Below are 12,166 nucleotides of genomic sequence, written 5' to 3'. Positions count from 1 at the left end.
CGTGGCCCCCGGGGATGTCTCTCCCCTGGATGACCTTAAACAGTTTCAGGAGCTGTTTAAAAGGGTGGCTTTCACGCAAGACATTCAAACGGCAGAGGTGCAGGAGAAACATCACAAACTCCTGAAAAATTTGAGACCCCTGGCTTCATCCAAAATTGCTATTCCGCTGGACGAAGCCATTCTGGAGTCAGCCACTACTATATGGCAGACTCCGGCCTCTGTTCCGCCTACAAACAAGAGAGCGGATAAGAAGTACTTCGTCTCGGCAAAGGGCATGGAGTTCCTCTTCAGTCACCCACAACCAAATGCTTTGGTGGTCAGGTCGTCCCAGCAGAGGTCAAAGGCTTCTCAGTACAAATCGGGGGATCGGACAAAGATGCTAAGAAGGTAGAGCTGTTTGGCAGGAAGGTGTATTCCTCTCCTATCCTGCTATTGAGAATGGCAAATTATGGGCACACCTAGCAAACCATAATTTTGATAATTACTCTGGGCTTACTCCCCTCATGGATCCACTTCCAGAAGATAAAAAGCCGGTGTTAAAGGCGATTGTTCAAGAGGGCTACGCAGCATCGCAGACGGGAGTCCAGATTGCCCTGGATATGGCGGCACATTCAACGGCTACAGCAGTGGTCATGTGTAGAGAATCCTGGCCCCAGACGTCAGGTATCTCAAGGGAACTACAGGCGAAGATCGTGGACCTTCCCTTTGATACACAAAAGCTGTTTGCAGACTCAACTGACTCGGTGCCTCACTCCAGTAAGGACTCGAGAGCTACACTTAGAACCTCGGGCATTTATACTCCCCCATACAGGAGGGAAAAATTTTATCCTCAGCAAAGACGCTACGCTTACAACAACAGCGTGCTCAATATCAGCGGGGCTACGGCCAAGGGCTCTATCAATAGCTGCAACAGTACAGAACTCCTAGGTAACGTTCGCAACAAAGCCGTACGCCCTCGGGTCAGGCCCAAAGGCAACAAGTTTGATGGGTATGTCGGGGGCTGCACTATCAATACCCTCGCTCAATGCCACTCCCATCTCATGTTCCATCATCGCCTCAGACCGTTCCACTCCCAATGGCAAAAGATCACCACAGATATATGGGTGCTGGAGATCATAGCCACGGGTTACACGATCCCCTCCCAGTCTCTACCACCGACGAAGCCTCCCACCAGGCCTCACCTCAGGGCTGCTGCCACAAGGTGAGGCTCAAGCAGAAGGTGACTCACGTTATGTTCATAAGGGCGGTGGAAAGAGTGCTGGAATAATTCCAGGGGAAGGTTTTTATTCACGCTACTTCCTACCAGGGAAGAAAACAGGACACCGGAGGCCCATCTTAGATCTTTGGGGCCTCAACCGTTACTTGCGCAAGCAACGGTTTCGGATGATCACAGTTGCCTTGATGCTCACAGCACTGGACAATGGAGACTGGGTTGCAGCACTCGACTTACGAGATGCTTACTTTCATATAACAATCCACCTGGCACACAGACGCTTCCTCCGCTTCACGGTCGGCCAGGAGTGCTTCCAGCACAGGGTTCTTCCATTTGGCCTCTCCTCAGCCCCGAGAGTCTTTACCAAAACCCAGGCAGTGGTGTCAGCCTACCTGCACAGACAGGGGGTGTTTATTTTTCCCATATCTGGGTGACTGCCTGCTAAAAGGGACCTCGAAGGCAGAGGTTTCACGCATGATACGCGTCACAGCGGACACGTTTCTTTGCTGGGCCTAGTCGTCAACCTCGCAAAGTCAAAGTTCGAACCCACACAACATACAGAGTTCATAGGGGCACGCATAAACTCTATCACAGCAAGGGTGTACCTACCCGACGCCCGCTTCCGCGCAATCAGCTCGCTGGTGCAAGTCATTACATACAGCCCCATGGTGCCAATCTTAACGTGCCTACGGCTGCTGGGCCACATGGCGGTAGCGACGTTTGTGGTACGGAATGCCAGGTTGCACGTGTCAAGCCTGTAGCATTGGCTGGCAAGCGTTTACAAACTGGCATCCCACACTGTCCACAGGGTGGTGTCGCCCACAACAGAGGTGCGCAGATCCCTGGCGTGGTGGGAAAACCCCGAGAATCTGCTAGTGGGGGTGCCTTTTCACCAACCACAAATTTCTATTTTTCTTACTACCGATGCCTCCCACATGGGATGGGGAGCGCACATCGGCGACAAGGTAACGCAAGGGCTATGGTCCCCTGCGGAACAGACACTGCACATATCCATACTGGAGCTCAGAGCAGCGTTCAACGCCTGCAAACATTTTCGAGATTACCTACATGGCAAAGTAGTCAGGATTCAATACCGACAATACCTCCACTATGTTTCTACATTAATCGACAAGGAGGAGCACGATCCCATGCCCTATGTGCAGAAGCACTTCCGATTGTGGAATCGGTGCATTGCCAATAACATAACGTTGAAAGCCACGTACTTGCCGGGCGCTCACAACATGAATGCAGATCAGCTGAGCAGGCGCTTCACAATCACGCTCGAATGACAGATCTGCTCCGATCTGCTACAGCGCATTTTTCGTACGTGGGGGTTTTCCCCAGATCGATCTGTTTGCCACTCAGTACAAAAAAAAAAAAAAAAGTGTCCCCAGTACTGCTCCAGGGCAGGAGTGGGGTGGGGGTCCCTGGTCATGTTTTCATGGAAGGGCTCCCTACTTTACGCGTTTCCCCTGCAGCGCTTATCCGCAAGGTCTTGCACAAAGCCAGAAGGGAGAGAGCTCGCATGATACTCATAGTCCTGCTTGGGATCGGCAGCAATGGTTTCCCTTGCTTCTGTGCATGTCAGACCGCCCACTGCTCCCTCTACCGGTGGTGCTGGGCTTACTCACACGGGCTCAAGGGTCCATAGTGCACCCGCACCTTCAGGGTCTGCACCTACAAGCATGGCTAATCCATGGCTCAGCTCCTTAAAGAGCACATGTACGGAGGGAGCACAAGTCCTGGAATGTAGCCAAAGGACCTCCACCAGGAGGACTTACAAGCAGAAATGGACTCGATTCACAGCCTGGTGTTCCGCCAAGCAGTTAGCCCCCCTTGACGTTCCTATACCTGTAATACTAGAATACTTATTGGACCTCAAGAGAGGTGGGTTTTCTCTATCCTCACTAAAGGTCCACCTCGCCACTATATCAGCCTTTCGGCATACAGAGGAAGGGCCCACGGTATTCACCCATCCTATCGTTACCAGGTTCTTGAAGGGGCTGGTAAACCTGTACCCCCCTCTTGGAAACCGCTTCCACTATCGTGGAATTTGGACTTGGTGCTCAGCATGCTATTGGGTCCACCTTTTTGACCCATTAGCCACAGTTCCCATACGTCTCCTTACGATAAAAACAACCTTCCTCCTTGCAACTACGTCAGCCCGCAGGGTGAGTGAGCTTGCGGCAGTGATGGCAACGCCGCACTGCACAGTATTCTCAAAGGAGGCGGTAACCTTAAGGCTGTGCCCAGCCTTTGTTCCAAAAGTCTCTTTGGAGTCCAATCTTAACGAGACAATAGTTTTACCTGCGTTTTACCCGAAGCCTCACAGCTCCGGCGAGGAGGCATGCCTGCATCTCCTAGATGTGAGGAGGGCATTGGCCTTCTACACAGACAGAACTAAGTCCTTCCAGAAAACAGACAGGCTTCTAGTCTCTCTTGCTCCCGGGTCAAAAGGAGAAGGTCTCTCTTCCCGGAGAATCTCAAAGCACATTGTGTCCTGTATAAAAATGTGCTTCGAACTTCGAAAGACTCCTTTGCTGTCCCCGCCCAGGGCTCACTCCACCAGGGCGGTGGCGGCGTCAACAGCCTTCTTCAAGGGCATCGCGTTAACAGACATCTGTAGAGCGGCAACCTGGTCATCCTGTGACACCTTCGCCAAGCATTATGCCCTGCCTCGGGTATTCTAAGAGGATACCCGTCTGTCGACAGCAGTCCTCTCGGGGGCAAGCTGCACATAAACCGATTACCCTCCTCCTTACTTGGGTTACTGCTGGGTAGTCACCTATTGTGGAGCACCCACGGGGACCACTCGAAGAAGAGAGAGAAGTTACTCACCTGCAGTAACGATGGTTCTTCGACATGTGTCCCCATGGTTGCTCCACCACCCGCCCATCCTCCCCGCTTCGGATCTCTGTTTTGTGTTTTTCAGGAGCATCCGAGGCAGTTGGTCAAGGAACTGGTGGGGACCGGATCTTGCACGCAGCTGGGGGTGCGCAGGGGGGGCGGCGCGCGCTGGCGCATGCGCAATCCAGGAGAAACTGCTGGAAGATTTCCGATCTGCAGCGCCGGGTGAGCCCGACACCTATTGTGGAGCACCCACGGGGACACATCTCGAAGAACCATTGTTACTACAGGTGAGTAACTTCTCTTTTCCCTTTCCCCTCCTTCAAGGAAGAGTTGTTTGGGAAGCTAGGTGAAGAACTGACTGGTGGCGTGCTACAGAATCCCACTCTGGGCACAGACTTGCTCTCCAGCTTTGATTAACGGTAAATAAGTACACACCGTTCCAGCCTCAGTGGTTGCTGAGAAAGCTTTCCCACTCTAAGCCCAATGTAAGTTGCCACCGTGGCACTTTCCTGGTGGGGGCTTTACCTTTCTTCTCTAAACTTAGCAATCAAATAGGGGCAATTTAAATGTCAACACTTAACCAGTTGGTGGCTGGTAATTTTACCAGGACCTTGCAGCTCGTGCGCGTTGCCTGTTTCTGGCTGCCTTCCCCCTCCTCTTTCCCAGCCGCATAGAGCCCCAGCAGTGCAGTTACATGTTTGCAGTATAAAATTCTGTAGTACATTGAAAATGACAAATGTAGGAACAGCATCAAATTTAATTTAGTATCAGGTCCACACCAGGGATGGTGTACTGCTTGCATTATTCATTTTCATATTTAATTGAAGAGCAGCCTCCGGCCCTTTCAAATCTGACTTGAAGCTGCCACTGAATCTCTCGTCTGTTTCACTGGTGTGCTGCAGAACTCATAGCAGAATTTAGGTCAGATTGGACCTGGAAGTAACAAGGAGCCTGGCCCTCAGAATCCGACGGCATAACAGCCAGATGGCACCATGTGGTTGGCATCAGAAGAGGCTGTGCTAGCAATGACTGCGGAGGAAATGAAAAGAGTGTCACAGCTGAGCACCACAGACTGCTGATGGTCCCTAGTGAGTGCTTAGCAAGGGAGAAGAGAACAGTGCATAATAGCAAGGCTAAGCTTTGCAAATCCATCTGGGAGGACCTGGACTTCTGGTTCCCATTAATCAGTTGATTCCATGGCCTGATTCTTGCTGAATGAAACCACCTGGTGCTTTGCTGAGAGCCAGATTAAAACTGAATCAACGTATTAACTCCCAGGACATTTAGTGGGAAATTAAGCATTTGAATCCTATAGGTGGCTTGAAAACATCTCATCCTAAAACATCACATACAGTTGTATCAGTGCCAGCCCTGCTGTCAGCATAGTACAAAACATTCCAGTACAGCAAAGCACTTTTGGAGGGAGAAGGCATAGCTGGGGTGTGGATTCCACCAAGAAGGTTCCAAATGAGGCTCAGACTAGTTTGCTCTGTTTGAATCCTTGGTGGACAGAATTAAAACTCCTGGGGTGTTTGAATATTAAACTTTGGATTGTGTGATCCCCACCAGATCATCTCACGAGAATCGCTGTTCTTTTGGAATGCAAAAAATAGTCATAAAGTTGCTGAACTGGAGAATTCTGGACCTTCTGGAAGAGCAACATGATGGATGGGCACAGCAGGATTGTTAAAAGGGGAGACGACCTGTCAAGCACAGGTTATAATGTTCAAACAGATAGGGCCATCCTTATGGTCTATGGTACCCTACACAGGGTGGGGGGAGAGAATGGACCTGGCCTTCCTCATTAAGGAAGGTCATGGGAAAGTTTCTCCCACCAACCTCCCTTACTCTGTGCAATAGCTGACCCCTGATAGGTCAATTTCATGCATCTCCACCAGGCACACAAAATTGAACCCCAAAAGTTCGATCCTGAGCAGGTCTAAGGAGCACAGTGTCTTACTAGAGTGATTCACGATTCACAGTCCAGGATGGATACCATGCTATATAAAACAAAACAGCAAAAATGGAGCACTTAAAAGATTAACAAAATTATTTATTCAGTGATGAGCCTTGGTGGGACAGACCCACTTCATCAGATCAATCTCATTTCCAATACACACTGACATTTGTAAGTACAGAGGACAAAAGAAAATTGTAAACAACTGACAAATCAAATCAGACTGAAGAAGGTGGAGGAGGGAAAGTGGGGTGTTGTGTCCTGCCTGAGATAATTACACGCCTCAAAGGAAGGGAAGCAGTCCTTGTAATGCGTGAGGTAATTGATGTCTCTGTTCATACCATGCGTTAGTGTCAAATCTGAATATGAATTCCAATTCACAAAATTTCTCACTTACCTGTTATTAAATTCTCTGTGCTCTAGGACATAAAGTCTCAGGTCTCTAACAGAATGGCTTACTCCACTGAAGTGTTCAACGACCGTCTTATGCGTATTGAGTTTCTTGATGTCTGCTCTATGTCCATTTATTCTTTGGTGAAGGTTTTGCCTAGTATGTTCAATGTACATGGTGGCAGGGCATTGTTGGCCCATAACGGCATATATAATGTTGCTGGATGTGCACAAGAATGTGCCTTTGAACTTGTAACTAACATGGTTAGGTCTGGTGATGGTATCCCCAAAATAAATATGTGGACAAAGTTGGCAGCGGGGTTTGTTGCAAGGAAGAGTTCCAGGATTAGTATTACAGTGGTGTAGCCTGCGATAGCTGGTGAGAATCTTTCTTAGGTTAGGAGGTTGTTTATAGGAAAAGACAGGCCTATCACCTAGGGTTTCTACAGGCATGTTAACAAAAAGTTATCAGGGAAGGCATGGGGCTGTTACTGGATGAAGGAGAGAACCTAGTGACAAGTGATGTAAGAAAAGCTGAAATACTCAGTGCTAGTGTCCTGGAGCGCAGAGAATTTAAAAAAAGATAAGTGAGCAATTTGTGAATTGAAATTCATATTCAAATTTGACACATTAACACATGGTATGAACAGACACATCAGCTACCTCACACATTACAAGGACTGCTTCCCTTCTTTTGATGCTCATAATTATGTCAGGCAGGACACTTAACACCCCACTTTCCCTCCTCCAACTCTCAGTCGTATTTGATTGGTCAGTTTTTATTGCAATATTTTTTGGTCCTCTGTATTTACAAATGTCAGTCTGTATTGGAAATGATATTGATCTGATGAAGTGGGCCTGTCCCACCAAAGCTCATCACTGAATAAATCATTTTATTAGTCTTTAAAGTGCTACATTTCTGCTGTTTTGTTTTGTTGGAGTACAGACTAACATGACTACCTCTCTGTTACTATTCACCATGCTATATAGTTAACTTTTCTTCCTGAATACTGCATGCGTCTGTCCAGATTGTAATACAGAGAGTATGGTTGCTGCACCCAAAGCACTGAGCTCAAACACTTAAGAGTTTTAAGCTGGTGCCCTCCAAGCAGTTCAGTCATTAAGCTGGTAGTGTATTTGCCATTATGTTTGTGTAAAACAAATGTCAACAAGGGTCTGTGAATGGGTCACATTGGCTAGGAAACCATTAGCAGGCTGCCAGCAAGAATTGCTCAGTTATGCTTGTCTGGCTGTTGTGGAATGAGCCTCAAGTCCTATCAACAGCATACTGTTTAAGTGTGCAGAAGGACGCAGCTAAAATGAGGTAGCCCAACCAACCTGTTCTGGTCTTGGAAGATGGCTCTGATTGAACTGTTTTTTTTTTTTTTGAAGTGCCTTGAAACTGTGCTATGAAAATAGTTTAGTCTCATGTTCAGTTCCAGACCAACAAATGTCTGGGAACTATCATATGGAACAGACCTCTGATGTGTTTTGTTTTGCCATGGAGAGGAGATGTTTGGTTCAAGGTTAGTTGGAACCCAGGTGACTACTGTCCCCAGAACTCGTGCTAATGCATATGATTTTCCCCTTTAGATCCACGAAGCAAAGACGAAGTTTTCTCCCAACCCTTCGGCTGTTTTCCAGGCTCCCTCACGTATCCTCAACATCTGAACTTGGATCCAAATCACATCCAGGCAGCTTAAAAGTGGATTGAACGTACAAATGGGCTGCTGGGCAACTTCTGTGCAGGGCGTTAAGATCAGAGAGACAATATTATCAAAATCAGCTGTGGTGATTAATGGTATAGACATAATTCCTGTGAACGCACAAATCATGAAGCACTTGATTTGGTCCTGGCCAAACAGACTGCAAGGGCTGACCTAGTTTTTGTAGATACAGGTTCACTACTGTGCCAGCTGGTATCGCATTAGGAGAGCGACTTTGGGCAGCAAAGACAGCATTGCAGGCAAAGCCATACACTCAGGCGCATGTGTGGGAAAAATCATAAATGGAAGTTAACTAAACCAAACCACCTGCTATGAACAAAACACGTTTACGTAGGTCAGTGAAAGAGGTGAGAATAACCCACAGTGACTTTGGAACTTTTCATTTCAGGTATAAAAAGCAAACATTTCACACAATACCCTACCCCACACAGTGTAGTATCTGCGACTGACCTTGATTTCAGTGTTTTAGACTTTTGTTTTGGGGCTGGGGACAAAAACAAGATGAAAAAGTCACTGCGGCTTCCTGACTGAAAAATAAATATTTCCAAGATGGGAAGCTACCTTAAAGGGACACAATTTCTAATGAATTCACCCCAGCAGCATGAGAGAGAATCAGAACAGACCTGACAAGTAATGTCCCAACGTGGCTCTGAGCTGAAAGCACTCATTAGATCAGCTCAGATCTAACTACTGTGGATTGTATGGGCCAGAATCTAAAATGTTTCTGGATATAATTTGCAATGGTCTTGCTTAAGGTGTCTGTGTATAGTGTATATGGCTTTTCCATAATGCAATCTGTGGATTCTTTGTTAAATGTAAACTCTTTGATAGAAAATATATTGCCTTGAAGCTCCTAAATTATTGCCTGTACATTGGTAATGCTAGTGCTAAAAATAACCAGAGATGAATGTTACATAGATACTCTATTTCTACAAAAAGTAGAATGTAATACCCTTCATTTTTAAAGATGGACCATTTCAAATTTAGTCTAAAAATTACCTTTTGTAAAGATAACTGATGTGGATTTACTTATTCTGTTTTAATAAACCATTTCCTGGAACTCATTCATCTGGAGGGTGAAAAGCTTAGAGATTTTATGTAACAGGTTTATGCAATATAATCTTTTTTAATTTAACCTTTTTTCTTAATTTTCTTTGGAAAATGTCATATGGAAGGACATTTTTTGTGTATTAGAAACTTGTGTGTTGGATTGAAAGGAAACACCACCAGACTTGAACAGTATTCAGTTATTCATTCATCTGTAATGAAATTAACTGATAAAATGAGAAATTAAAGATGATTTCTCTTAACCTTTATGCAGCTCAAGTCAAAGGCTGGTTTAATGATCCTTTGGACTATAAAAAACACACTAATGGTGCCAGTCATCTCCATAAGAGTGAGTTGTGAAGTGAGAGTTCATGGACTACATTTGAAATTTATGTAGAAGACAGTGCATTTTGTAGGGATTTAATGGAATTGCTTCCATTAAAGGTAATTCAACTGAGCCACTAATGTCATCCTTCATCACAGATTTTATATTGGGTGTTATTGCCTGATTAATCTGCAGTGTCTAACATCAGTACTTGCAAAATATGTGCACAGTTATTTATTTATTTATTTAATTTTTGGAGGCTGAGGTTTTTTGTTTTTTTTTTTGAAAACTGCTTGAAATATTCCAAACTACACTAAATGTGTTGCATGTTCGGTGTTTACAAGGAAAATTACAGAGCCTGCTTGATTAATCTATTTATAAATTTTTAACAGTTCAGGTAATTTCACTCTTGGAACTTACTATTAGCAAAAAAAGTAAAAAAAAAAAACAAAAAAAAAAACCCCAAAAATAAATAAGCAAAGCAACCAACCCAACCAAAGCATACAGCCTACTCAGTTTCTTTTCTTAGTTTCTTAAAAAAAGAAAAAAAGTTGTAAACAACCTGGTAACACATGAAGCTTGTATTTTATCAAATGGACTGTGTTAATTTAATAAAGTGTATTTTGGCTACTGGTTCTTTTTCTAATCTTAATTCTGATGCAAAACATCGTGTTGCACATCTACTACCTTCATCAGAAACGTCTGTCACACACTCGCTGAGCCAGAAGGCAGGTACTAGGCTGTCTCCATTCAAAACAGAGAAACCTGAAACAGAACAGCATACCCAGCCTAGAACAATGACTACATTGTTGGGACAGGCAGAATCCCATCTACCAGCCTGGGAAAGAGGAAAAAAATTCTCCACCATAGAGCAACCCGCCCCCGCCCCAGAAATTGTCAAGGGGAAAAGGAAGAAGAACCACAACTTGGTGGGGGGGGTGGAGATGAAATTACCACTTTGCAAGTCACCCAACAGCAACATCACTGACAAGTTATAACTTCTAGTAACCACTATTCAGTTTAACTCTTGCCCTTATTTGTAACTGCACTGAGCATCACATCCAACTCTGTTTTCAAAAATCCCACCTTGGTTAGACTCAAGTTTAATTTGCAGATGACATTTCCCTGTATTCAGTTGCTTTGGATATTTTATACATCACAATCTATACCTGTGAATGAGCACCAGGAACAGGCACAGGGCACTTCAAACACTGGGTAGCACTAGTAATAATGTGTTTTGCCAGTGAGTGTTGATCACCTTAAAAATTAGCTTTGTTAATGTAAATGGTGAAGGTGCAACGTTCAGTTTCAAATCGGAAGATGCAGAAGTTAACATCCCTGGAAGTCTGGTAACGTGGCTGTTAGCCATGGATGCTACTTTATTGCAGATACTTAACATCTCTAAAAATACCAGGTATGTAGCATGCCTTGGGAAACGCCACTTCTGCATGTTTTAACTTCCACTCTGATGTAAAAGTTTCACAGTAAGTATCAAATTTCTTTACTAGAAGAGAGTGGTGAAAGTCCCACCAACTTGCCGTTTACATCAGCCATTTTAAGACTGAGATTATTCCTCTGTGCTCAGAGGTCTGCAGGGGCAGGGAGTGGTGAGGGGGCACCAGAATCCACAGGCCAGGAAGTAATCAAGAGATGCAGCATTTTGGGCCCCAGAGATATCTGACTCATATCACTGGGTGATGAAGCTTGGACAATCTCCCTTCCCCTCGTCCAATGAAATGGCGGGTGGTCAAACTACAATTTTTCTCCTCCCATCTCACCACCTCCTGCCACTTTTGCAGGACCTCTCAGTCTGGTGAAGGCAGTGGCTCTCATCCCACAGCCCAGTTAGCTACAGCCCAGCTGTATGCCAAAGCATTCAGAATTGGCTGCTCCAGTCTGGCAGGGCTAGTGGAGGGGGAGACCACCTCCTGCTGCCTGCACCAGCGCTTCTGCCAGCGGTGAGAGGGGGATGGGCACATGGGTCTATGGGGCTGGGAACTGGGGGTTTGCCCCAGGTTTTAGGTGGCACTCATGTCCTGGCTGCCCAGCCCCATGCTGGGGGCTGTGGCTCTGGGGGGGCTCATCCCACTGTGCTGCCTGCTTATAGGGGTCCACTTCTGGCCCTGCTCCAGGCAGGGGTGCTAGACGTGTGTGGGGAAGCCTGTGGTTTGCAACCTGCAGCCCACTTACCACGCTGTGGGCTGCATCTGCATTACCAACACGCAAACTGTTACCCTAAGGCACGGGCCTGTGGCTCTTAAGGGAGACACTTGCAGCTCCACCTGTTAAAACTGCAGGTAGTGTTTGTTTGTTTTTTTTGTTCAAGTGGCAGAGCTGCATGTGGCAGCAGCCGTGGCAGGGAGCCCCAGAAGAGGCAAAGAAAGGTTACTCACCGTAGTAACGGTGGTTCTTCGAGATGTGCCCCCGTGGGTGCTCCACATTAGGTGTCGGGCTCGCCTGGGGCTGCAGATCGGATCTTCCAAGCAGTTTCTGCCGGACCGCGCATGCGCCGGTGCGCGCCGCTCCCTTGCGTGCTCCTGGCCACGTGCGCGATCCGGTCCCCGCCAGTTCCTTGACCAACCGCCTTGGATGCTCCTGCAAAACACTAAACAGAGATCCGAAGCAGGGAGGATGGGCGGGTAGTGGAGCACCCATGG

General features: G+C 46.5%; 1 protein-coding gene across 1 annotated transcript in view; it reads left to right on the top strand.

Moving 5' to 3' along the window:
• Positions 1–10,147, top strand: part of MAP6D1 (MAP6 domain containing 1) — a 40,475-nt gene extending 30,328 nt beyond the window's left edge. Inside the window, exon 3 of the mRNA XM_075004182.1 lies at positions 8,004–10,147. Coding sequence (XP_074860283.1) covers positions 8,004–8,081 — 78 coding nt within the window. The 3' untranslated portion in view covers positions 8,082–10,147. The remainder of the gene's footprint in view (positions 1–8,003) is intronic.
• The last annotated feature ends 2,019 nt before the right edge of the window (positions 10,148–12,166 follow it).

The sequence above is a fragment of the Carettochelys insculpta genome, chromosome 10 (assembly GCF_033958435.1).
Source record: "Carettochelys insculpta isolate YL-2023 chromosome 10, ASM3395843v1, whole genome shotgun sequence".
In the NCBI taxonomy this organism is placed as follows: Eukaryota; Metazoa; Chordata; order Testudines; family Carettochelyidae; genus Carettochelys; species Carettochelys insculpta.
This window is presented reverse-complemented; position numbering and strand designations above follow the sequence as displayed.